The 27,500-nt window shown below is 43.1% G+C and overlaps 1 protein-coding gene across 1 annotated transcript in view; it reads right to left on the bottom strand.

The window, feature by feature from the left end:
• The window catches only part of ryr1b (ryanodine receptor 1b (skeletal)), a gene marked incomplete in the record, with an annotated part of 337,334 nt that overhangs the window by 52,229 nt on the left and 257,605 nt on the right, over window positions 1-27,500 (bottom strand). The window contains 4 exon segments of the mRNA XM_055895181.1: window positions 5,662-5,679; window positions 21,264-21,337; window positions 22,006-22,082; window positions 26,818-26,897. Coding sequence (XP_055751156.1) covers window positions 5,662-5,679; window positions 21,264-21,337; window positions 22,006-22,082; window positions 26,818-26,897 — 249 coding nt within the window.

Here is a 27,500-nt window from a genome sequence, read left to right as displayed (position 1 = left end):
ACAGACAACACAAGGAACACAGAAATACAGAGAACAAATCGGAGAGAATATCTCTCTATATCAAACACAAAGTCACACAAGTCATGCAACTACAGATCTACTGAACTCTACAAACTCCAGTGAGTGTGTGTGTTGTTGTGTGGTGGAAAAACAAGGGAACCAAATCACATGTACTGGAGACAGAAGTGGAGTGGTTTGCGAAACTATTCACCCCCTTGGCATTTTTACTATTTTGATGCCTTACAGTCTGTAATTAAAATGAGTTTTTGGGGGGTTTGTATCATTTGATTTACACAACATTCCTACCACTTTGAAGATGCAAAATATTTTTTATTGTGAAAAAAACAACAAAAAACAGATCCATAACTATTCACCCCCCCAAAGTCAATACTTTGTAGAGCCACCTTTTGCAGAAATTACAGCTGCAAGTCTCTTGGGTTATGTCTCTATGAGCTTGGCACATCTTGCCACTGGGATTTCTGCCCATTCTTCAAGGCAAAACTGCTCCAGCTCCTTCAAGGTGGATGGTTTCTGCTGATGTACAGCAATCTTTAAGTCATACCACAGATTCTCAATGGGATTAAGGTCTGGGCTTTGACTAGGCCATACCAAGACATTTAAATGTTTCCCCTTAAACCACTCGAGTGTTGCTTTAGTGGGTAGCCTAGTGTTTAGAGCGTTGGACTAGTAACCGAAAGGTTGCAAGATCGAATCCCCGAGCTGACAAGGTAAAAATCTGTCGTTCTGCCCCTGAACAAGGCAGTTAACCCACTGTTCCTAGGCCGTCATTGAAAATAAGAATTTGTTCTTAACTGACTTGCCTAGTTAAATATAGGTAAAATAAATAAAAATTACAGTCATTGTCCTGCTGGAAGGTGAACCTCTGTTCCAGTCTAAAACCTCTGAAAGACTGAAACAGGTTTCCCTCAAGAATTTCCCTGTAATTTAGCGACGTCCATAATTTCTTCAATTCTGACCAGTTTCCCAGTCCCTGCCGATGAAAAACTTCCCCACAGCATGATGCTGCCACCACCATGCTTCACTGTGGGGATGGTATTCTCGGGGTGATGAGAGGTGTTGGGTTTGTGCCATAGCGTTTTCCTTGATGGCCAAAAAGGTCAATTTTTTTCCATATGTTTGGGGGGTCTCCCACATGCCTTTTGGCAAGCACCAAACGTGTTTGCTTATTTTTTTCTTTAAGCAATGTCTTTTTCTGGCCACTCTTCCGTAATGTCCAGCTCAGTGGAGTGTATTGCTTAAAGTGGTACTATGGACAGATACTCCAATCTCCGCTGTGGAGCTTTGCAGCTCCTTCAAGGTTATCTTTGGTCGCTTGTTGCCTCTCTGATTAATGCCCTCCTTGCCCTGTCTGTGAGTTTTGGTGGGCAGCCCTCTCTTGGTAGGTTTGTTGTGGTGCCATATTCTTTCCATTTTTTTATAATGGATTTAATGGTACTCCGTGGGATGTTCAAAGTTTGTGATATTTTTTATAACCCAACCCTGATCTGTACTTCTCCACAACTTTGTCCCTGACCTGTTTGGAGAGCTCCTTGGTCTTCATGGTGCCGCTTGCTTGGTGGTTACCCCTAGCTTAGTGGTGTTGCAGACTCTGTGGCCTTTCAGAACAGGTGTATACATACTGAGATCCTGTGACAGATTATGTGACACTTAGATAGCCTCAAAAAAACCTGGTTAAAATTATAATTTAGAAGTCAGACGAACACACCTAGAAGTTTTGGAATTATAACACATAGCAAGTCTGAAACCAGACAAGTGATTGGCACCATTTTTCTCTTAAAGGAATACCGTGGATTTTGGCAACGAGGCCCTGTATCTACTTCCCCAGTCAGATGAACTTGTGGATAACTGTCACGCCCTGACTTTAGAGATCCTTTTAATTCTCTATTTGGTTAGGTCAGGGTGTGACTAGGGTGGGACATCTATGTTTTCTATTTCTTCGTTGGCCGGGTATGGTTCCCAATCAGAGGCAGCTGTCTATCGTTGTCTCTGATTGGGGATCATACTTAGGCAGCCTTTTTTCCACCTTAGTTTGTGGGATCTTGTTTTTGTGTAGTGCCTGTGAGCACTGCATTTGCTTCACGTATCATTTATCCTTTATTGTTTTTTGTAAGTTTCATTATTAAAGATGTGGAACTCTAAGCACGCTGCACCTTGGACCATTTATTCAACAAACGATCGTGACAATAAAATGTTTATGTCTCTGTGTCCGGTATGAAGGAAGTTAGAGTTAGAGGTACTTACGCCAGCCAATGCTAACTAGCGTTAGCGCAATAATCGGAAGTACTTTTGTTATTTAACCTTTATTTAACTAGGCAAGTCAGTTAAGAACATATTGTTATGACGACCTACCGTTATGACAAACCCTTCCCTAAGACGGACGACGCTGGCCCATTGTACGCCGCCCGATGGGACTCCCAATCACGGCCGGTTGTGATGCACCCTGGGATCAAACCAGGATCTGTAGTGACGCCTCTAGCACTGAGATGCATTGCCTTGGACAGATGCGCCACCCGTGAATATGTGCTAGCATGTTACCTCTAACTTCCTTCATACTGGACACAGAGACATAAAAATGGTATCAACGAGTTCATCTGACTCTGGGGGAAGAACATTGTCACGGCTCCTCCTCTGCAGTGCAGGGGGTGGTTCCTCCTGCAGGCAGAGGAGGGTCGTTAGTGATTGGAGCCACCTGGGCTCAGGGTATAAAACTGCTTACTAATCACCTCTCTCTCTCTCTCTCTCTGCTCCTCCAGGTATGCTCATGATTTGTTTGTTCCTTTTTAGTTTTGCATAGTTTTCACTCAGTCATGTTCACACACACATGTTCATGCATCCATGCACTTTACATACACCTTACATTATGATACATCCACACCTCATTCCTGTTTCTTAGTTTAAGTTAATAGTTTGTTTATAATAAAGAACACTTTTAATTGGCCTATACCTGTTGTTCGTGTCCCCTCATTGTTGTCACAGGCTATGAGCCGGCTTGTGACAACATAAAAGGGCTTCATTTCCAAAATCTCAAAGTATCCCTTTTAAGCTCATTCAATGAATGTTAAAGTAGCATCTTGTGATATTTTCTATCACAGAAAAGCTGTCTTTAATTACACAATAGGGGAAAGTGAAAATAAGTGAAAAAAAAGCACAAGAATGTGAAAAAGTTCAGATGTGATGAATGTCAACCTTGTGTCCAGAGAACACCTTTTGGTAATGTCTTGGTAGGGACAGGGAGAAAGATGACAAGGTGGGGAACTTGGGGCAACGGAAGAATCTCAGTATTTGAGGGGGATGTTTAAATTATGTAAAGAGGCAAATGTCTTAGGAAACAGGGATTTGTCGACTCCCTACTGAGGTTGCAGTTCATTTCAGGTTTGATGAGACACATCAGTACAGTAAGAGACTCATGGCTAGAAAGGATAGGGATTATGTCAAATTGACATTCAATGTAGATTTTTTTTTGTTGCACTTTAGCTAACCCTAACCGTAACCATTTTCCTAACCTTAACCTAATTCTCGTAACCTTCTAGGTTCACTTTCCTAACCTGCTACGTAAGTTGTCCTAACCTGCTACGTAATATGTCCTAACCTGCTACGTAAGATGTCCTAACCTGCTACGTAAGTTGTCCTAACCTGCTACATAAGTTGCCCTAACCTGCTACGTAAGTTGTCCTAACCTGCTACATAAGTTGTCCTAACCTGCTACGTAAGTTGTCCTAACCTGCTACGTAAGATGTCCTAACCTGCTACGTAAGTTGTCCTAACCTGCTACGTAAGATGTCCTAACCTGCTACGTAAGATGTCCTAACCTGCTACGTAAGTTGTTGCTACGTAAGTTGTCCTAACCTGCTACGTAAGTTGTCCTAACCTGCTACATAAGATGTCCTAACCTGCTACGTAAGATGTCCAACCTGCAACGTAAGTTGTCCTAACCTGCTACGTAAGATGTCCTAACCTGCTACGTAAGATGTCCAACCTGCTACGTAAGTTGTCCTAACCTGCTACGTAAGATGTCCAACCTGCTACGTTAGTTGTCCTAACCTGCTACGTAAGATGTCCAACCTGCTACGTAAGTTGTCCTAACCTGCTACGTAAGTTGTCCAACCTGCTACGTAAGTTGTCCTAACCTGCTACGTAAGATGTCCAACCTGCTACGTAAGTTGTCTTAACCTGCTACGTAAGTTGTCCTAACCTGCTACGTAAGTTGTCCTAACCTGCTACGTAAGTTGTCCTAACCTGCTACGTAAGTTGTCCTAACCTGCTACGTAAGTTGTCCTAATCTGCTACGTAAGATGTCCTAACCTGCTACGTAAGTTGTCCTAACCTGCTACGTAAGATGTCCTAACCTGCTACGTAAGATGTCCAACCTGCTACGTAAGTTGTCCTAACCTGCTACGTAAGTTGTCCTAACCTGCTACGTAAGTTGTCCTAACCTGCTACGTAAGATGTCCAACCTGCTACGTAAGTTGTCCTAACCTGCTACGTAAGTTGTCTTAACCTGCTACGTAAGTTGTCCTAACCTGCTACGTAAGTTGTCTTAACCTGCTACGTAAGTTGTCCTAACCTGCTACGTAAGTTGTCCTAACCTGCTACGTAAGTTGTCCTAACCTGCTACGTAAGTTGTCCTAACCTGCTACGTAAGTTGTCTTAACCTGCTACGTAAGTTGTCCTAACCTGCTACGTAAGTTGTCCTAACCTGCTACGTAAGTTGTCCTAACCTGCTACGTAAGATGTCCAACCTGCTACGTAAGTTGTCCTAACCTGCTACGTAAGTTGCCCTAACCTGCTACATAAGTTGTCCTAACCTACTACGTAAGTTGTCCTAACCTGCTACGTAAGTTGTCCTAACCTGCTACGTAAGTTGTCCTAACCTGCTACGTAAGTTGTTGCTACGTAAGTTGTCCTAACCTGCTACGTAATATGTCCTAACCTGCTACGTAAGTTGTCCTAACCTGCTACGTAAGATGTCCTAACCTACTACGTAAGTTGTTGCTACGTAAGTTGTCCTAACCTGCTACGTAAGATGTCCTAACCTGCTACGTAAGTTGTCCTAGCCTGCTACGTAAGATGTCCTAACCTGCTACGTAAGATGTCCTAACCTGCTACGTAAGATGTCCTAACCTGCTACGAAAAGTCAAATCTGACAAAAGCTGTATCCTTTCTAGTCAAAACCCCATGTAACAGTTCTCTGTGATCTCCTCTAGAGAACTTGTCAGGACAAGAAGAAAATGGAAGAAATACTCTCCTTCCTTCTTTTTGCTCAGCCACTGTTCCACGAGTCTTAGAGTTACAGTAGATCTGTAGTACTAGGAAATGCACTCAAGGACCCCCCAAAAAAACTGTCAAAACTTTTCAATCCCTGCTAGTGGACGGATCATGGCCGTTACCGGGGAAACTTAGAGGAAGTGACGCTAGTGAATTTAATTATAATCTTTTGGCAGTTATCCCAGCCTAAAATAACCAGTGATCGGAAAGTTTCGTTTTTTTTTCAGTGACTCCTTGAGTGCGAAATGAAATGTGTATTAACTACACACACCACAGAAAAAGAAAGACCTAGTGAGCTGAATAATAGAAAGAAAGGACAGAAGGAGAGAGAGAGAGGGGGAAAGAAGGAAAGAGACAGAGACACGTCTTATTTACCACGTTCTAGCTTCATATCTGAGAACCGTGAAAAGGTGGGATGGGGGAAAGGAGGGGTATGTAAAGGGTAAAGGGCGGGGTAGAGTGGTGGTGAGGAGAAAGACAAAGAGAGAGCCAAGGTGAGTCCAGTAGCTACAACAATTAAAGCCGTTGTCAGGGATGCATGTACAGTTTCTATACACACCGTCTTGAAGCACAGTGATTCATACAACAGCACCTTTATGAATCTCATACGGTTTCTATCTACTTTAGGACAGCCAACGAATACAGTAAATAAATACACGCTAACACAAACTGCAACCACAGTAAACACCTGTATGCAGTAAAAAGTACAGTGATTCACAGCGAGTAACTACCCTGTAACTAGCCATGTAGCAGATCAGTTTCTACAGTAACTAGACATGTAGCAGATCAGTTTCTACAGTAACTGCCCTGTAACTAGCCATGTAGCAGATCAGTTTGTACAGTAACTAGCCATGTAGCAGATCAGTTTGTACAGTAGCTACCCTGTAACTAGCCATGTAGCAGGTCAGTTTGTACAGTAACTAGCCATGTAGCAGATCAGTTTGTACAGTAGCTACCCTGTAACTAGCCATGTAGCAGATCAGTTTGTACAGTAACTAGCCATGTAGCAGATCAGTTTGTACAGTAGCTACCCTGTAACTAGCCATGTAGCAGATCAGTTTGTACAGTAGCTACCCTGTAACTAGCCATGTAGCAGATCAGTTTGTACAGTAACTAGCCATGTAGCAGATCAGTTTGTACAGTAACTAGCCATGTAGCAGATCAGTTTGTACAGTAGCTACCCTGTAACTAGCCATGTAGCAGATCAGTTTGTACAGTAACTAGCCATGTAGCAGATCAGTTTGTACAGTAGCTACCCTGTAACTAGCCATGTAGCAGGTCAGTTTCTACAGTAACTACCCTGTAACTAGCCATGTAGCAGGTCAGTTTGTGCTGTATATACCCTGTAACTAGCCATGTAGCAGATCAGTTTCTACAGTAACTAGCCATGTAGCAGATCAGTTTCTACAGTAGCTAGCCATGTAGCAGATCAGTTTCTACAGTAACTAGCCATGTAGCAGGTCAGTTTCTACAGTAACTAGCCATGTAGCAGATCAGTTTGTGTTTTATCTACCCTGTAACTAGCCATGTTGCAGATCAGTTTCTACAGTAACTAGCCATGTAGCAGATCAGTTTGTATAGTAACTAGCCATGTAGCAGATCAGTTTCTACAGTAACTAGCCATGTAGCAGATCAGTTTGTATAGTAACTAGCCATGTAGCAGATCAGTTTGTATAGTAACTAGCCATGTAGAAGATCAGTTTGTAAAGTAACTAGCCATGTAGCAGATCAGTTTGTGTTGTAACTAGCCATGTAGCAGATCAGTTTGTGTTGTAACTAGCCATGTAGCAGATCCGTTTCTACAGTAACTAGCCATGTAGCAGATCAGTTTCTACAGTAACTACCCTGTAACTAGCCATGTAGCGGATCAGTTTGTACAGTAACTACCCTGTAACTAGCCATGTAGCAGATCAGTTTCTACAGTAACTAGCCATGTAGAAGATCAGTTTCTACAGTAACTACCCTGTAACTAGCCATGTAGCGGATCAGTTTGTACAGTAACTAGCCATGTGGCAGATCAGTTTGTACAGTAGCTACCCTGTAACTAGCCATGTAGCAGGTCAGTTTGTACAGTAACTAGCCATGTAGCAGATCAGTTTGTACAGTAGCTACCCTGTAACTAGCCATGTAGCAGATCAGTTTGTACAGTAACCAGCCATGTAGCATATCAGTTTGTACAGTAGCTACCCTGTAACTAGCCATGTAGCAGATCAGTTTGTACAGTAGCTACCCTGTAACTAGCCATGTAGCAGATCAGTTTGTACAGTAACTAGCCATGTAGCAGATCAGTTTGTACAGTAGCTACCCTGTAACTAGCCATGTAGCGGATCAGTTTGTACAGTAACTAGCCATGTAGCAGATCAGTTTGTACAGTAGCTACCCTGTAACTAGCCATGTAGCAGATCAGTTTGTACAGTAACTAGCCATGTAGCAGATCAGTTTGTACAGTAGCTACCCTGTAACTAGCCATGTAGCAGGTCAGTTTCTACAGTAACTACCATGTAACTAGCCATGTAGCAGGTCAGTTTGTGCTGTATCTACCCTGTAACTAGTCATGTAGCAGATCAGTTTCTACAGTAACTAGCCATGTAGCAGATCAGTTTCTACAGTAGCTAGCCATGTAGCAGATCAGTTTCTACAGTAACTAGCCATGTAGCAGGTCAGTTTGTACAGTAACTAGCCATGTAGCAGATCAGTTTGTGTTTTATCTACCCTGTAACTAACCATGTAGCAGATCAGTTTCTACAGTAACTAGCCATGTAGCAGATCAGTTTGTATAGTAACTAGCCATGTAGCAGATCAGTTTCTACAGTAACTAGCCATGTAGCAGATCAGTTTGTATAGTAACTAGCCATGTAGCAGATCAGTTTGTATAGTAACTAGCCATGTAGCAGATCAGTTTGTATAGTAACTAGCCATGTAGCAGATCAGTTTGTGTTGTAACTGGCCATGTAGCAGATCAGTTTGTGTTGTAACTAGCCATGTAGCAGATCAGTTTCTACAGTAACTAGCCATGTAGCAGATCAGTTTCTACAGTAACTAGCCATGTAGCATATTAGTTTCTACAGTAACTAGCCATGTAGCAGATCAGTTTCTACAGTAACTAGCCATGTAGCAGATCAGTTTGTGTTGTAACTAGCCATGTAGCAGATCAGTTTGTGTTGTAACTAGCCATGTAGTAGATCAGTTTCTACAGTAACTAGCCATGTAGCAGATCAGTTTCTACAGTAACTAGCCATGTAGCAGATCAGTTTCTACAGTAACTAGCCATGTAGCAGATCAGTTTGTGTTGTAGCTACCCGGTAACTAGCCATGTAGCGGATCAGTTTGTGTTGTAGCTACCCTGTAACTAGCCATGTAGCAGATCAGTTTCTACAGTAACTAGCCATGTAGCAGATCAGTTTGTACAGTAACTAGCCATGTAGCAGATCAGTTTGTACAGTAACTACCCTGTAACTAGCCATGTAGCGGATCAGTTTGTGCAGTAGCTACCCTGTAACTAGCCATGTAGCAGATCAGTTTGTACAGTAACTACCCGGTAACTAGCCATGTAGCAGATCAGTTTCTACAGTAACTAGCCATGTAGCAGATCAGTTTCTACAGTAACTAGCCATGTAGCAGATCAGTTTCTACAGTAACTAGCCATGTAGCAGATCAGTTTGTATAGTAACTAGCCATGTACCAGATCAGTTTTTACAGTAACTAGCCTGTAACTAGCCATGTAGCAGATCAGTTTGTACAGTAACTAGCCATGTAGCAGATCAGTTTGTACAGTGGCTACCCTGTAACTAGCCATGTAGCAGATCAGTTTTTACAGTAACTAGCCTGTAACTAGCCATGTAGAAGATCAGTTTCTATAGTAACTAGCCATGTAGCAGATCCGTTTGTGTTGTAACTAGCCATGTAGCAGATCAGTTTGTGTTGTAACTAGCCTGTAGCTAGCCATGTAGCAGATCAGTTTGTGTTGTAACTACCCTGTAACTAGCCATGTAGCAGATCCGTTTGTACAGTAACTAGGCATGTAGCAGATCATTTTGTACAGTAACTACCCTGTAACTAGCCATGTAGCAGATCAGTTTCTACAGTAACTAGCCATGTAGCAGATCAGTTTGTACAGTAGCTACCCTGTAACTAGCCATGTAGCAGATCAGTTTGTACAGTAACTAGCCATGTAGCATATCAGTTTGTACAGTAGCTACCCTGTAACTAGCCATGTAGCAGATCAGTTTGTACAGTAGCTACCCTGTAACTAGCCATGTAGCAGATCAGTTTGTACAGTAACTAGCCATGTAGCAGATCAGTTTGTACAGTAGCTACCCTGTAACTAGCCATGTAGCGGATCAGTTTGTACAGTAACTAGCCATGTAGCAGATCAGTTTGTACAGTAGCTACCCTGTAACTAGCCATGTAGCAGATCAGTTTGTACAGTAACTAGCCATGTAGCAGATCAGTTTGTACAGTAGCTACCCTGTAACTAGCCATGTAGCAGGTCAGTTTCTACAGTAACTACCCTGTAACTAGCCATGTAGCAGGTCAGTTTGTGCTGTATCTACCCTGTAACTAGTCATGTAGCAGATCAGTTTCTACAGTAACTAGCCATGTAGCAGATCAGTTTCTACAGTAGCTAGCCATGTAGCAGATCAGTTTCTACAGTAACTAGCCATGTAGCAGGTCAGTTTCTACAGTAACTAGCCATGTAGCAGATCAGTTTGTGTTTTATCTACCCTGTAACTAGCCATGTAGCAGATCAGTTTCTACAGTAACTAGCCATGTAGCAGATCAGTTTGTATAGTAACTAGCCATGTAGCAGATCAGTTTCTACAGTAACTAGCCATGTAGCAGATCAGTTTGTATAGTAACTAGCCATGTAGCAGATCAGTTTGTATAGTAACTAGCCATGTAGCAGATCAGTTTGTATAGTAACTAGCCATGTAGCAGATCAGTTTGTGTTGTAACTAGCCATGTAGCAGATCAGTTTGTGTTGTAACTAGCCATGTAGCAGATCAGTTTCTACAGTAACTAGCCATGTAGCAGATCAGTTTCTACAGTAACTAGCCATGTAGCATATTAGTTTCTACAGTAACTAGCCATGTAGCAGATCAGTTTCTACAGTAACTAGCCATGTAGCAGATCAGTTTGTGTTGTAGCTACCCGGTAACTAGCCATGTAGCGGATCAGTTTGTGTTGTAGCTACCCTGTAACTAGCCATGTAGCAGATCAGTTTCTACAGTAACTAGCCATGTAGCAGATCAGTTTGTACAGTAACTAGCCATGTAGCAGATCAGTTTGTACAGTAACTACCCTGTAACTAGCCATGTAGCGGATCAGTTTGTGCAGTAGCTACCCTGTAACTAGCCATGTAGCAGATCAGTTTGTACAGTAACTACCCGGTAACTAGCCATGTAGCAGATCAGTTTCTACAGTAACTAGCCATGTAGCAGATCAGTTTGTACAGTAACTAGCCATGTAGCAGATCAGTTTCTACAGTAACTAGCCATGTAGCAGATCAGTTTGTATAGTAACTAGCCATGTAGCAGATCAGTTTGTACAGTAACTAGCCATGTAGCAGATCAGTTTGTACAGTAGCTACCCTGTAACTAGCCATGTACCAGATCAGTTTTTACAGTAACTAGCCTGTAACTAGCCATGTAGCAGATCAGTTTGTACAGTAACTAGCCATGTAGCAGATCAGTTTGTACAGTGGCTAACCTGTAACTAGCCATGTAGCAGATCAGTTTTTACAGTAACTAGCCTGTAACTAGCCATGTAGAAGATCCGTTTCTATAGTAACTAGCCATGTAGCAGATCCGTTTGTGTTGTAACTAGCCATGTAGCAGATCAGTTTGTGTTGTAACAAGGCATGTAGAAGATCAGTTTCTACAGTAACTAGCCATGTAGCAGATCAGTTTCTACAGTAACTAGCCATGTAGCAGGTCAGTTTCTACAGTAACTAGCCATGTAGCAGATCAGTTTGTGTTGTAACTAGCCTGTAGCTAGCCATGTAGCAGATCAGTTTGTGTTGTAACTACCCTGTAACTAGCCATGTAGCAGATCCGTTTGGACAGTAACTAGGCATGTAGCAGATCATTTTGTACAGTAACTACCCTGTAACTAGCCATGTAGCAGATCAGTTTCTACAGTAACTAGCCATGTAGCAGATCAGTTTGTACACTAACTACCCTGTAACTAGCCATGTAGCAGATCAGTTTGTACAGTAACTAGCCATGTAGCAGATCAGTTTGTACAGTAACTAGCCATGTAGCAGATCAGTTTGTACATTAACTACCCTGTAACTAGCCATGTAGCGGATCAGTTTGTGCAGTAGCTACCCGGTAACTAGCCATGTAGCAGATCAGTTTGTGTTGTAACTAGCCTGTAGAAGATCAGTTTGTGTTGTAACTAGCCTGTAGCTAGCCATGTAGCAGATCAGTTTGTGTTGTAACTACCCTGTAAATAGCCATGTAGCAGATCAGTTTGTGTTGTAACTAGCCTGTAGCAGATCAGTTTGTGTTGTAACTAGCCTGTAGCTAGCCATGTAGCAGATCAGTTTGTGTTGTAACTACCCTGTAACTAGCCATGTAGCAGATCAGTTTGTGTTGTAACTAGCCTGTAGCTAGCCATGTAGCGGATCAGTTTCTACAGTAATTACCCTGTAACTAGCCATGTAGCAGATCAGTTTGTGTTGTAACTAGCCTGTAGCAGATCAGTTTGTGTTGTAACTAGCCTGTAGCTAGCCATGTAGCAGATCAGTTTGTACAGTAACTAGCCTGTAACTAGCCATGTAGCAGATCAGTTTGTACAGTAACTAGCCATGTAGCAGATCAGTTTGTACAGTAGCTACTCTGTAACTAGCCATGTAGCAGATCAGTTTGTACAGTAACTAGCCTGTAACTAGCCATGTAGCAGATCAGTTTGTACAGTAACTACCCTGTAACTAGCCATGTAGCAGATCAGTTTGTACAGTAACTACCCTGTAACTAGCCATGTAGCAGATCAGTTTCTACAGTAACTAGCCTGTAACTAGCCATGTAGCAGATCAGTTTCTACAGTAACTAGCCTTTAACTAGCCATGTAGCAGATCAGTTTGTGTTGTAACTACCCTGTAACTAGCCATGTAGCAGATCAGTTTGTACAGTAACTACCCTGTAACTAGCCATGTAGCAGATCAGTTTCTACAGTAACTAGCCTGTAACTAGCCATGTAGCAGATCAGTTTGTGTTGTAACTACCCTGTAACTAGCCATGTAGCAGATCAGTTTCTACAGTAACTAGCCTGTAACTAGCCATGTAGCAGATCAGTTTGTGTTGTAACTACCCTGTAACTAGCCATATAGCGGATCAGTTTCTACAGTAACTACCCTGTAACTAGCCATGTAGCAGATCAGTTTGTGTTGTAACTAGCCTGTAGCTAGCCATGTAGCAGATCAGTTTGTGTTGTAACTAGCCTGTAACTAGCCATGTAGCAGATCAGTTTCTACAGTAACTAGCCTGTAACTAGCCATGTAGCAGATCAGTTTGTGTTGTAACTAGCCTGTAACTAGCCATGTAGCAGATCAGTTTCTACAGTAACTAGCCTGTAACTAGCCATGTAGCAGATCAGTTTGTGTTGTAACTAGCCTGTAACTAGCCATGTAGCAGATCAGTTTCCACAGTAACTACCCTGTAACTAGCCATGTAGCAGATCAGTTTGTGCTGTAGCTACCCTGTAACTAGCCGTGTAGCAGATCACTTTGTGCTGTAGCTACCCTGTAACTAGCCATGTAGCAGATCAGTTTCCACAGTAACTACCCTGTAACTAGCCGTGTAGCAGATCAGTTTGTGCTGTAGCTACCCTGTAACTAGCCATGTAGCAGATCAGTTTATGTTGTATCTACCCTGTAACTAGCCGTGTAGCAGATCAGTTTGTGCTGTAGCTACCCTGTAACTAGCCATGTAGCAGATCAGTTTGTGCTGTAGCTACCCTGTAACTAGCCATGTAGCAGATCAGTTTGTGCTGTAGCTACCCTGTAACTAGCCGTGTAGCAGATCAGTTTGTGCTGTAGCTACCCTGTAACTAGCCGTGTAGCAGATCACTTTTTGCTGTAGCTACCCTGTAACTAGCCGTGTAGCAGATCAGTTTCTACAGTAACTACCCTGTAACTAGCCGTGTAGCAGATCACTTTGTGCTGTAGCTACCCTGTAACTAGCCATGTAGCAGATCAGTTTGTGCTGTAGCTACCCTGTAACTAGCCGTGTAGCAGATCAGTTTGTGCTGTAGCTACCCTGTAACTAGCCGTGTAGCAGATCAGTTTGTGCTGTAGCTACCCTGTAACTAGCCGTGTAGCAGATCACTTTGTGCTGTAGCTACCCTGTAACTAGCCGTGTAGCAGATCACTTTGTGCTGTAGCTACCCTGTAACTAGCCGTGTAGCAGATCAGTTTGTGCTGTAGCCACCCTGTAACTAGCCGTGTAGCAGATCAGTTTGTGCTGTAGCTACCCTGTAACTAGCCGTGTAGCAGATCAATTTGTGCAGTAACTACCCTGTAACTAGCCATGTAGCAGATCAGTTTCTACAGTAACTAGCCTGTAACTAGCCATGTAGCAGATCAGTTTGTGTTGTAACTACCCTGTAACTAGGCATGTAGCAGATCAGTTTCTACAGTAACTAGCCTGTAACTAGCCATGTAGCAGATCAGTTTGTGTTGTAACTACCCTGTAACTAGCCATATAGCGGATCAGTTTCTACAGTAACTACCCTGTAACTAGCCATGTAGCAGATCAGTTTGTGTTGTAACTAGCCTGTAGCTAGCCATGTAGCAGATCAGTTTGTGTTGTAACTAGCCTGTAACTAGCCATGTAGCAGATCAGTTTCTACAGTAACTAGCCTGTAACTAGCCATGTAGCAGATCAGTTTGTGTTGTAACTAGCCTGTAACTAGCCATGTAGCAGATCAGTTTCTACAGTAATTAGCCTGTAACTAGCCATGTAGCAGATCAGTTTGTGTTGTAACTAGCCTGTAACTAGCCATGTAGCAGATCAGTTTCCACAGTAACTACCCTGTAACTAGCCATGTAGCAGATCAGTTTGTGCTGTAGCTACCCTGTAACTAGCCGTGTAGCAGATCACTTTGTGCTGTAGCTACCCTGTAACTAGCCATGTAGCAGATCAGTTTCCACAGTAACTACCCTGTAACTAGCCGTGTAGCAGATCAGTTTGTGCTGTAGCTACCCTGTAACTAGTCATGTAGCAGATCAGTTTATGTTGTATCTACCCTGTAACTAGCCATGTAGCAGATCAGTTTGTGCTGTAGCTACCCTGTAACTAGCCATGTAGCAGATCAGTTTGTGCTGTAGCTACCCTGTAACTAGCCATGTAGCAGATCAGTTTGTGCTGTAGCTACCCTGTAACTAGCCGTGTAGCAGATCAGTTTGTGCTGTAGCTACCCTGTAACTAGCCGTGTAGCAGATCACTTTGTGCTGTAGCTACCCTGTAATTAGCCGTGTAGCAGATCAGTTTCTACAGTAACTACCCTGTAACTAGCCGTGTAGCAGATCACTTTGTGCTGTAGCTACCCTGTAACTAGCCATGTAGCAGATCAGTTTGTGCTGTAGCTACCCTGTAACTAGCCGTGTAGCAGATCAGTTTGTGCTGTAGCTACCCTGTAACTAGCCGTGTAGCAGATCAGTTTGTGCTGTAGCTACCCTGTAACTAGCCGTGTAGCAGATCACTTTGTGCTGTAGCTACCCTGTAACTAGCCGTGTAGCAGATCACTTTGTGCTGTAGCTACCCTGTAACTAGCCGTGTAGCAGATCAGTTTGTGCTGTAGCCACCCTGTAACTAGCCGTGTAGCAGATCAGTTTGTGTTGTAACTACCCTGTAACTAGCCAAATAGCGGATCAGTTTATACAGTAACTACCCTGTAACTAGCCATGTAGCAGATCAGTTTGTGTTGTAACTAGCCTGTAGCTAGCCATGTAGCAGATCAGTTTGTGTTGTAACTAGCCTGTAACTAGCCATGTAGCAGATCAGTTTCTACAGTAACTAGCCTGTAACTAGCCATGTAGCAGACCAGTTTGTGTTGTAACTAGCCTGTAACTAGCCATGTAGCAGATCAGTTTCTACAGTAACTAGCCTGTAACTAGCCATGTAGCAGATCAGTTTGTGTTGTAACTAGCCTGTAACTAGCCATGTAGCAGATCAGTTTCCACAGTAACTACCCTGTAACTAGCCATGTAGCAGATCAGTTTGTGCTGTAGCTACCCTGTAACTAGCCGTGTAGCAGATCACTTTGTGCTGTAGCTACCCTGTAACTAGCCATGTAGCAGATCAGTTTCCACAGTAACTACCCTGTAACTAGCCATGTAGCAGATCAGTTTGTGCTGTAGCTACCCTGTAACTAGTCATGTAGCAGATCAGTTTATGTTGTATCTACCCTGTAACTAGCCGTGTAGCAGATCAGTTTGTGCTGTAGCTACCATGTAACTAGCCATGTAGCAGATCAGTTTGTGCTGTAGCTACCCTGTAACTAGCCATGTAGCAGATCAGTTTGTGCTGTAGCTACCCTGTAACTAGCCGTGTAGCAGATCAGTTTGTGCTGTAGCTACCCTGTAACTAGCCGTGTAGCAGATCACTTTGTGCTGTAGCTACCCTGTAACTAGCCGTGTAGCAGATCAGTTTCTACAGTAACTACCCTGTAACTAGCCGTGTAGCAGATCACTTTGTGCTGTAGCTACCCTGTAACTAGCCATGTAGCAGATCAGTTTGTGCTGTAGCTACCCTGTAACTAGCCGTGTAGCAGATCAGTTTGTGCTGTAGCTACCCTGTAACTAGCCTTGTAGCAGATCAGTTTGTGCTGTAGCTACCCTGTAACTAGCCGTGTAGCAAATCACTTTGTGCTGTAGCTACCCTGTAACTAGCCGTGTAGCAGATCACTTTGTGCTGTAGCTACCCTGTAACTAGCCGTGTAGCAGATCAGTTTGTGCTGTAGCCACCCTGTAACTAGCCGTGTAGCAGATCAGTTTGTGCTGTAGCTACCCTGTAACTAGCCGTGTAGCAGATCAGTTTGTGCAGTAACTACCCTGTAACTAGCCATGTAGCAGATCAGTTTCTACAGTAACTAGCCTGTAACTAGCCATGTAGCAGATCAGTTTGTGTTGTAACTACCCTGTAACTAGCCATGTAGCAGATCAGTTTCTACAGTAACTAGCCTGTAACTAGCCATGTAGCAGATCAGTTTGTGTTGTAACTACCCTGTAACTAGCCATATAGCGGATCAGTTTATACAGTAACTACCCTGTAACTAGCCATGTAGCAGATCAGTTTGTGTTGTAACTAGCCTGTAGCTAGCCATGTAGCAGATCAGTTTGTGTTGTAACTAGCCTGTAACTAGCCATGTAGCAGATCAGTTTCTACAGTAACTAGCCTGTAACTAGCCATGTAGCAGATCAGTTTGTGTTGTAACTAGCCTGTAACTAGCCATGTAGCAGATCAGTTTCTACAGTAACTAGCCTGTAACTAGCCGTGTAGCAGATCACTTTGTGCTGTAGCTACCCTGTAACTAGCCATGTAGCAGATCAGTTTGTGCTGTAGCTACCCTGTAACTAGCCGTGTAGCAGATCAGTTTGTGCTGTAGCTACCCTGTAACTAGCCGTGTAGCAGATCAGTTTGTGCTGTAGCTACCCTGTAACTAGCCGTGTAGCAGATCACTTTGTGCTGTAGCTACCCTGTAACTAGCCGTGTAGCAGATCACTTTGTGCTGTAGCTACCCTGTAACTAGCCGTGTAGCAGATCAGTTTGTGCTGTAGCCACCCTGTAACTAGCCGTGTAGCAGATCAGTTTGTGCTGTAGCTACCCTGTAACTAGCCGTGTAGCAGATCAGTTTGTGCAGTAACTACCCTGTAACTAGCCATGTAGCAGATCAGTTTCTACAGTAACTAGCCTGTAACTAGCCATGTAGCAGATCAGTTTGTGTTGTAACTACCCTGTAACTAGGCATGTAGCAGATCAGTTTCTACAGTAACTAGCCTGTAACTAGCCATGTAGCAGATCAGTTTGTGTTGTAACTACCCTGTAACTAGCCATATAGCGGATCAGTTTCTACAGTAACTACCCTGTAACTAGCCATGTAGCAGATCAGTTTGTGTTGTAACTAGCCTGTAGCTAGCCATGTAGCAGATCAGTTTGTGTTGTAACTAGCCTGTAACTAGCCATGTAGCAGATCAGTTTCTACAGTAACTAGCCTGTAACTAGCCATGTAGCAGATCAGTTTGTGTTGTAACTAGCCTGTAACTAGCCATGTAGCAGATCAGTTTCTACAGTAATTAGCCTGTAACTAGCCATGTAGCAGATCAGTTTGTGTTGTAACTAGCCTGTAACTAGCCATGTAGCAGATCAGTTTCCACAGTAACTACCCTGTAACTAGCCATGTAGCAGATCAGTTTGTGCTGTAGCTACCCTGTAACTAGCCGTGTAGCAGATCACTTTGTGCTGTAGCTACCCTGTAACTAGCCATGTAGCAGATCAGTTTCCACAGTAACTACCCTGTAACTAGCCGTGTAGCAGATCAGTTTGTGCTGTAGCTACCCTGTAACTAGTCATGTAGCAGATCAGTTTATGTTGTATCTACCCTGTAACTAGCCATGTAGCAGATCAGTTTGTGCTGTAGCTACCCTGTAACTAGCCATGTAGCAGATCAGTTTGTGCTGTAGCTACCCTGTAACTAGCCATGTAGCAGATCAGTTTGTGCTGTAGCTACCCTGTAACTAGCCGTGTAGCAGATCAGTTTGTGCTGTAGCTACCCTGTAACTAGCCGTGTAGCAGATCACTTTGTGCTGTAGCTACCCTGTAATTAGCCGTGTAGCAGATCAGTTTCTACAGTAACTACCCTGTAACTAGCCGTGTAGCAGATCACTTTGTGCTGTAGCTACCCTGTAACTAGCCATGTAGCAGATCAGTTTGTGCTGTAGCTACCCTGTAACTAGCCGTGTAGCAGATCAGTTTGTGCTGTAGCTACCCTGTAACTAGCCGTGTAGCAGATCAGTTTGTGCTGTAGCTACCCTGTAACTAGCCGTGTAGCAGATCACTTTGTGCTGTAGCTACCCTGTAACTAGCCGTGTAGCAGATCACTTTGTGCTGTAGCTACCCTGTAACTAGCCGTGTAGCAGATCAGTTTGTGCTGTAGCCACCCTGTAACTAGCCGTGTAGCAGATCAGTTTGTGTTGTAACTACCCTGTAACTAGCCATATAGCGGATCAGTTTATACAGTAACTACCCTGTAACTAGCCATGTAGCAGATCAGTTTGTGTTGTAACTAGCCTGTAGCTAGCCATGTAGCAGATCAGTTTGTGTTGTAACTAGCCTGTAACTAGCCATGTAGCAGATCAGTTTCTACAGTAACTAGCCTGTAACTAGCCATGTAGCAGACCAGTTTGTGTTGTAACTAGCCTGTAACTAGCCATGTAGCAGATCAGTTTCTACAGTAACTAGCCTGTAACTAGCCATGTAGCAGATCAGTTTGTGTTGTAACTAGCCTGTAACTAGCCATGTAGCAGATCAGTTTCCACAGTAACTACCCTGTAACTAGCCATGTAGCAGATCAGTTTGTGCTGTAGCTACCCTGTAACTAGCCGTGTAGCAGATCACTTTGTGCTGTAGCTACCCTGTAACTAGCCATGTAGCAGATCAGTTTCCACAGTAACTACCCTGTAACTAGCCATGTAGCAGATCAGTTTGTGCTGTAGCTACCCTGTAACTAGTCATGTAGCAGATCAGTTTATGTTGTATCTACCCTGTAACTAGCCGTGTAGCAGATCAGTTTGTGCTGTAGCTACCATGTAACTAGCCATGTAGCAGATCAGTTTGTGCTGTAGCTACCCTGTAACTAGCCATGTAGCAGATCAGTTTGTGCTGTAGCTACCCTGTAACTAGCCGTGTAGCAGATCAGTTTGTGCTGTAGCTACCCTGTAACTAGCCGTGTAGCAGATCACTTTGTGCTGTAGCTACCCTGTAACTAGCCGTGTAGCAGATCAGTTTCTACAGTAACTACCCTGTAACTAGCCGTGTAGCAGATCACTTTGTGCTGTAGCTACCCTGTAACTAGCCATGTAGCAGATCAGTTTGTGCTGTAGCTACCCTGTAACTAGCCGTGTAGCAGATCAGTTTGTGCTGTAGCTACCCTGTAACTAGCCTTGTAGCAGATCAGTTTGTGCTGTAGCTACCCTGTAACTAGCCGTGTAGCAAATCACTTTGTGCTGTAGCTACCCTGTAACTAGCCGTGTAGCAGATCACTTTGTGCTGTAGCTACCCTGTAACTAGCCGTGTAGCAGATCAGTTTGTGCTGTAGCCACCCTGTAACTAGCCGTGTAGCAGATCAGTTTGTGCTGTAGCTACCCTGTAACTAGCCGTGTAGCAGATCAGTTTGTGCAGTAACTACCCTGTAACTAGCCATGTAGCAGATCAGTTTCTACAGTAACTAGCCTGTAACTAGCCATGTAGCAGATCAGTTTGTGTTGTAACTACCCTGTAACTAGCCATGTAGCAGATCAGTTTCTACAGTAACTAGCCTGTAACTAGCCATGTAGCAGATCAGTTTGTGTTGTAACTACCCTGTAACTAGCCATATAGCGGATCAGTTTATACAGTAACTACCCTGTAACTAGCCATGTAGCAGATCAGTTTGTGTTGTAACTAGCCTGTAGCTAGCCATGTAGCAGATCAGTTTGTGTTGTAACTAGCCTGTAACTAGCCATGTAGCAGATCAGTTTCTACAGTAACTAGCCTGTAACTAGCCATGTAGCAGATCAGTTTGTGTTGTAACTAGCCTGTAACTAGCCATGTAGCAGATCAGTTTCTACAGTAACTAGCCTGTAACTAGCCATGTAGCAGATCAGTTTGTGTTGTAACTAGCCTGTAACTAGCCATGTAGCAGATCAGTTTCCACAGTAACTACCCTGTAACTAGCCATGTAGCAGATCAGTTTGTGCTGTAGCTACCCTGTAACTAGCCGTGTAGCAGATCACTTTGTGCTGTAGCTACCCTGTAACTAGCCATGTAGCAGATCAGTTTCCACAGTAACTACCCTGTAACTAGCCGTGTAGCAGATCAGTTTGTGCTGTAGCTACCCTGTAACTAGCCATGTAGCAGATCAGTTTATGTTGTATCTACCCTGTAACTAGCCGTGTAGCAGATCAGTTTGTGCTGTAGCTACCCTGTAACTAGCCATGTAGCAGATCAGTTTGTGCTGTAGCTACCCTGTAACTAGCCATGTAGCAGATCAGTTTGTGCTGTAGCTACCCTGTAACTAGCCGTGTAGCAGATCAGTTTGTGCTGTAGCTACCCTGTAACTAGCCGTGTAGCAGATCACTTTGTGCTGTAGCTACCCTGTAACTAGCCGTGTAGCAGATCAGTTTCTACAGTAACTACCCTGTAACTAGCCGTGTAGCAGATCACTTTGTGCTGTAGCTACCCTGTAACTAGCCATGTAGCAGATCAGTTTGTGCTGTAGCTACCCTGTAACTAGCCGTGTAGCAGATCAGTTTGTGCTGTAGCTACCCTGTAACTAGCCGTGTAGCAGATCAGTTTGTGCTGTAGCTACCCTGTAACTAGCCGTGTAGCAGATCACTTTGTGCTGTAGCTACCCTGTAACTAGCCGTGTAGCAGATCACTTTGTGCTGTAGCTACCCTGTAACTAGCCGTGTAGCAGATCAGTTTGTGCTGTAGCCACCCTGTAACTAGCCGTGTAGCAGATCAGTTTGTGCTGTAGCTACCCTGTAACTAGCCGTGTAGCAGATCAGTTTGTGCTGTAGCTACCCTGTAACTAGCCGTGTAGCAGATCAGTTTGTGCTGTAGCTACCCTGTAACTAGCCGTGTAGCAGATCACTTTGTGCAGTAGCCAACTCATCTGTGGAGATCAACAGTCTGACAGTGTAGAGGGGATGTGTTACATTGAGCTGTTCAGGTGACAGAGCTGTCCTGGTGGTGACGTGTTATCACCATACTCACTTGATCCCTCCTCTGACACCATACCAAGCCCCTCAGCCTTGTTCTGTCGCTCAAAGGCATTCAGGTCTAGAACGCTGCCAACAAACACACATTAGAATCATTAACACACACAAACATTAGAATCATTAACACACACACATCAATCATTAACACACACACATTAGAATCATTAACACACACACATTAGAATCATTAACACACACACATCAATCATTAACACACACACATTAGAATCATTAACACACACAAACATTAGAAACATTAACACAACAAAAGAGTGATCAAATTAAGATCCTACATCTGTACAGCAAACACATTAGAGTCATTACCATCTAATGCATCTTAATTATTTACAGGAAGCACAGATGATAACATGGATTTTAATGATAGCTGATGAGAGATTTGAGTCTAGGCTTAGAGCCATCCAATATTTGTTTTAAATCCACATCAAGTTACACGTACCTGCAGGTACACATAACTAGATGTTTATAGACTTACATACCTGCAGGTACACATAACTAGATGTTTATAGACTTACATACCTGCAGGTACACATAACTAGATGTGTATAGACTTACATACCTGCAGGTACACATAACTAGATGTGTATAGACTTACATACCTGCAGGTACACATGACTAGATAGTTATAGACTTACATACCTGCAGGTACACATGACTAGATAGTTATAGACTTACATACCTGCAGGTACACATAACTAGATGTGTATAGACTTACATACCTGCAGGTCTGCATCAGAGCCTGAATACTCAGGAAGAAGCCCACATCCTTTTTGTCCTTCAGGTAGTCCAGCATCCTCTACAATACAGAGAGACAGAGAGACAGAGAGGGAAAGAGACAGAGAGACAGAGAGGGAGAGAGACAGAGCGACAGAGAGGGAAAGAGACAGAGAGACAGGAAGACAGAGAGACAGGAAGACAGAGAGAAAGGAAGACAGAGAGACAGGAAGACAGAGAGACAGGAAGACAGAGAGACAGAAAGACAGAGAGACAGGAAGACAGAGAGAAAGGAAGACAGAGAGAAAGGAAGACAGAGAGACAGGAAGACAGAGAGACAGGAAGACAGAGAGACAGGAAGACAGAGAGACATAAAGACAGAGAGACAGGAAGACAGAGAGACAGGAAGACAGAGAAACAGAGAGACAGGAAGACAGAGAGACAGGAAGACAGAGAAACAGAGAGACAGGAAGACAGAGAGACAGAGAGACAGGAAACCAGAGAGATAGAGAGACAGGAAGACAGAGAGACAGGAAGACAGAGAGACAGGAAGACAGAGAAACAGGAAGACAGAGAGACAGGAAGACAGAGAAACAGAGAGACAGAGAGACAGGAAGACAGAGAAACAGGAAGACAGAGAAACAGAGAGACAGAGAGACAGAGAGACAGAGAGACAGAGAGACAGGAAGACAGGAAGACAGAGAAACAGGAAGACAGAGAGACAGGAAGACAGAAAGACAGAGAGACAGGAAGACAGAGAGACAGGAAGACAGAGAGACAGAGAGACAGGAAGACAGAGAAACAGAGAGACAGAGAGACAGGAAGACAGAGAAACAGGAAGACAGAAAGACAGAGAGACAGGAAGACAGAGAGACAGGAAGACAGAAAGACAGAGAGACAGGAAGACAGAGAGACAGGAAGACAGAGAGACAAGAAGACAGAGAGACAGGAAGACAGAGAGACAGGAAGACAGGAGGACAGGAGGACAGAGAAACAGAGAGACAGGGAAACAGGAAGGCAGAGAGACAGGGAGACAGGAAGACAGAGACAGGAAGACAGAGAGACAGTAAGACAGAGAGACAGGAAGCCATCAATCAGTCTAATACAGCCATACTCAACAGACAGACTAAAAATATAGAAATATATTTGATATATTGTTATAACTGTTACATGTTCTGTAACAGTTAATTGCAAGAATTGCAGGAAATGAGCTTAAACCTGTTAAACTCTGAGCGGTTGTTTTAGACCTTGAGTTTTACCCACTCCGTCAACTTCGATCAGAAAATTGAAAGTGAAAGATACAGCACTTATCTTTGTGGAATCCCCTTCACCCCCACTTCCCCATCACCCCCCCCTTCCCCATCACCCCCCCTAAAATGATGTCATAATAAGTCATTTCTCTGAATGTCCTTGAGTGGCCCTGCCAGAGCCCGGACTTGAACCCGATCTAACATCTCTGGAGAGACCTGGAAATAGCTGTGCAGCGACGCTCCCCATCCAACCTGACAGAGCTTGAGAGGATCTGCAGAGAAGAATGGGAGAAACTGCCCAAATACAGGTGTGCCAAGCTTGTAGTGTCAAACCCAAGAAGACTCGAGGCTGTAATCGCTGCCAAAGGTGCTTCAACAAAGTACTGATTAAAGGGTCTGAACACTTATGTAAATGTCATATTTCCGTTAGATATTTTATATATCGTTTATTTATTATTATAATATTATTTTTAATACATTTGCAAACATTTCTAAAAAACAATTTTTAGTTTGTCATTATGTGGTATTGTGTGTAGATTGATGAGTAAAGAAGCAACTGTATCCATTTTATAATAAGGCTGTAACGTAACAAAATGGGGAAAAATTCAATGTAGTCTGAATACTTTCCGAATGCACTGTATGTGGCCGGACCGTCTGAAATAGTAGTTGATTACCCCTGGACTAGTACAACAGGTAGTTTTAGTTAGTACACCTGGTCTAGTACAACAGAGGTAGTTTTAGTTAGTACAACAGAGGTAGTTTTAGTTAGTACCCCTGGTCTAGTACAACAGAGGTAGTTTTAGTTAGTACACCTGGTCTAGTACAACAGAGGTAGTTTTAGTTAGTACCCCTGGTCTAGTACAACAGAGGTAGTTTTAGTTAGTACTCCTGGTCTAGTACAACAGAGGTAGTTTTAGTTAGTACTCCTTGTCTAGTACAACAGAGGTAGTTTTAGTTAGTACACCTGGTCTAGTAAAGCAGAGGTAGTTTTAGTTAGTACCCCTGGTCTAGTACAACAGAGGTAGTTTTAGTTAGTACACCTGGTCTAGTACAACAGAGGTAGTTTTAGTTAGTACTCCTGGTCTAGTACAACAGAGGTAGTTTTAGTTAGTACTCCTGGTCTAGTACAACAGAGGTAGTTTTAGTTAGTACTCCTGGTCTAGTACAACAGAGGTAGTTTTAGTTAGTACACCTGGTCTAGTACAACAGAGGTAGTTTTAGTTAGTACTCCTGGTCTAGTACAACAGAGGTAGTTTTAGTTAGTACTCCTGGTCTAGTACAACAGAGGTAGTTTTAGTTAGTACTCCTGGTCTAGTACAACAGAGGTAGTTTTAGTTAGTACAACAGATGTAGTTTTAGTTAGTACCCCTGGACTAGTACAACAGAGGTAGTTTTAGTTAGTACTCCTGGTCTAGTACAACAGAGGTAGTTTTAGTTAGTACTCCTGGTCTAGTACAACAGAGGTAGTTTTAGTTAGTACTCCTGGTCTAGTACAACAGAGGTAGTTTTAGTTAGTACTCCTGGTCTAGTACAACAGAGGTAGTTTTAGTTAGTACTCCTGGTCTAGTACAACAGAGGTAGTTTTAGTTAGTACAACAGATGTAGTTTTAGTTAGTACCCCTGGACTAGTACAACAGAGGTAGTTTTAGTTAGTACTCCTGGTCTAGTACAACAGAGGTAGTTTTAGTTAGTACTCCTGGTCTAGTACAACAGAGGTAGTTTTAGTTAGTACTCCTGGTCTAGTACAACAGAGGTAGTTTTAGTTAGTACAACAGAGGTAGTTTTAGTTAGTACTCCTGGTCTAGTACAACAGAGGTAGTTTTAGTTAGTACCCCTGGTCTAGTACAGCAGAGGTAGTTTTAGTTAGTACCCCTGGTCTAGTACAACAGAGGTAGTTTTAGTTAGTACACCTGGTCTAGTACAACAGAGGTAGTTTTAGTTAGTACTCCTGGTCTAGTACAACAGAGGTAGTTTTAGTTAGTACACCTGGTCTAGTACAACAGAGGTAGTTTTAGTTAGTACTCCTGGTCTAGTACAACAGAGGTAGTTTTAGTTAGTACTCCTGGTCTAGTACAACAGAGGTAGTTTTAGTTAGTACTCCTGGACTAGTACAACAGAGGTAGTTTTAGTTAGTACAACAGGTAGTTTTAGTTAGTACACCTGGTCTAGTACAACAGAGGTAGTTTTAGTTAGTACACCTGGTCTAGTACAACAGAGGTAGTTTTAGTTAGTACAACAGAGGTAGTTTTAGTTAGTACTCCTAGTCTAGTACAACAGAGGTAGTTTTAGTTAGTACTCCTGGACTAGTACAACAGAGGTAGTTTTAGTTAGTACAACAGGTAGTTTTAGTTAGTACTCCTGGTCTAGTACAACAGAGGTAGTTTTAGTTAGTACTCCTGTTCTAGTACAACAGAGGTAGTTTTAGTTAGTACTCCTGGTCTAGTACAACAGAGGTAGTTTTAGTTAGTACACCTGGTCTAGTACAACAGAGGTAGTTTTAGTTAGTACCCCTGGACTAGTACAACAGGTAGTTTTAGTTAGTACACCTGGTCTAGTACAACAGAGGTAGTTTTAGTTAGTACAACAGAGGTACTTTTAGTTAGTACACCTGGTCTAGTACAACAGAGGTAGTTTTAGTTAGTACAACAGAGGTAGTTTTAGTTAGTACTCCTGGTCTAGTACAACAGAGGTAGTTTTAGTTAGTACTCCTGGACTAGTACAACAGAGGTAGTTTTAGTTAGTACTCCTGGACTAGTACAACAGAGGTAGTTTTAGTTAGTAGTCCTAGTCTAGTACAACAGAGGTAGTTTTAGTTAGTACTCCTGGTCTAGTACAACAGAGGTAGTTTTAGTTAGTACTCCTGGACTAGTACAACAGAGGTAGTTTTAGTTAGTACCCCTGGTCTAGTACAACAGAGGTAGTTTTAGTTAGTACTCCTGGTCTAGTACAACAGAGGTAGTTTTAGTTAGTACCCCTGGTCTAGTACAACAGAGGTAGTTTTAGTTAGTACTCCTGGACTAGTACAACAGAGGTAGTTTTAGTTAGTACCCCTGGACTAGTACAACAGAGGTAGTTTTAGTTAGTACTCCTGGTCTAGTACAACAGAGGTAGTTTTAGTTAGTACCCCTGGACTAGTACAACAGAGGTAGTTTTAGTTAGTACTCCTGGTCTAGTACAACAGATGTAGTTTTAGTTAGTACCCCTGGTCTAGTACAACAGAGGTAGTTTTAGTTAGTACACCTGGTCTAGTACAACAGATGTAGTTTTAGTTAGTACCCCTGGACTAGTACAACAGAGGTAGTTTTAGTTAGTACTCCTGGTCTAGTACAACAGATGTAGTTTTAGTTAGTACCCCTGGACTAGTACAACAGAGGTAGTTTTAGTTAGTACACCTGGTCTAGTACAACAGAGGTAGTTTTAGTTAGTACTCCTGGTCTAGTACAACAGAGGTAGTTTTAGAGTAAAATTTGGTTAGGATGAGTTGTACAACAGGGGTAGATAACCTTAGTTAAACCTCTTTTGCTTTCGACCGTCCAGGTTAAACCAGGTAGATGACAAAGAACTCACCTGTTGTACGGCACAGTTGCCTGTGTTGAGGATTGAGATGCCCAGCTTGAGGGTGGAGGACACCATGGCACCCGTCTCACCTGAGACAGAGACATCAAATGTAGTGTACACTCTGCCAACACCCCTCTAATGTAGTGTACACACTGCCAACACCCCTCTAATGTAGTGTACACACTGACAACACCCCTCTAATGTAGTGTACATACTGTCAGCACCCCTCTAATGTAGTGTACACTCTGCAAACACCCCTCTAATGTAGTGTACACACTGCCAACACCCCTCTAATGTAGTGTACACTCTGCCAACACCCCTCTAATGTAGTGTACACTCTGCCAACACCCTCTAATGTAGTGTACACACTGCCAACACCCCTCTAATGTAGTGTACACTCTGCCAACACCCCTCTAATGTAGTGTACACACTGACAACACCCCTCTAATGTAGTGTACACACTGACAACACCCCTCTAATGTAGTGTACATACTGCCAACACCCCTCTAATGTAGTGTACACACTGACAACACCCCTCTAATGTATTGTACACTCTGCCAACACCCCTCTAATGTAGTGTACACTCTGCCAACACCCCTCTAATGTAGTGTACACACTGACAACACCCCTCTAATGTAGTGTACACTCTGCCAACACCCCTCTAATGTAGTGTACATACTGCCAACACCCCT

The sequence above is a fragment of the Salvelinus fontinalis genome, chromosome 33 (genome assembly GCF_029448725.1).
Source record: "Salvelinus fontinalis isolate EN_2023a chromosome 33, ASM2944872v1, whole genome shotgun sequence".
NCBI classification, from domain to species: domain Eukaryota; kingdom Metazoa; phylum Chordata; class Actinopteri; order Salmoniformes; family Salmonidae; genus Salvelinus; species Salvelinus fontinalis.
The sequence above is the reverse complement of the archived record's forward strand: the minus strand, read 5'-3'. Positions and strand labels throughout refer to the sequence as shown.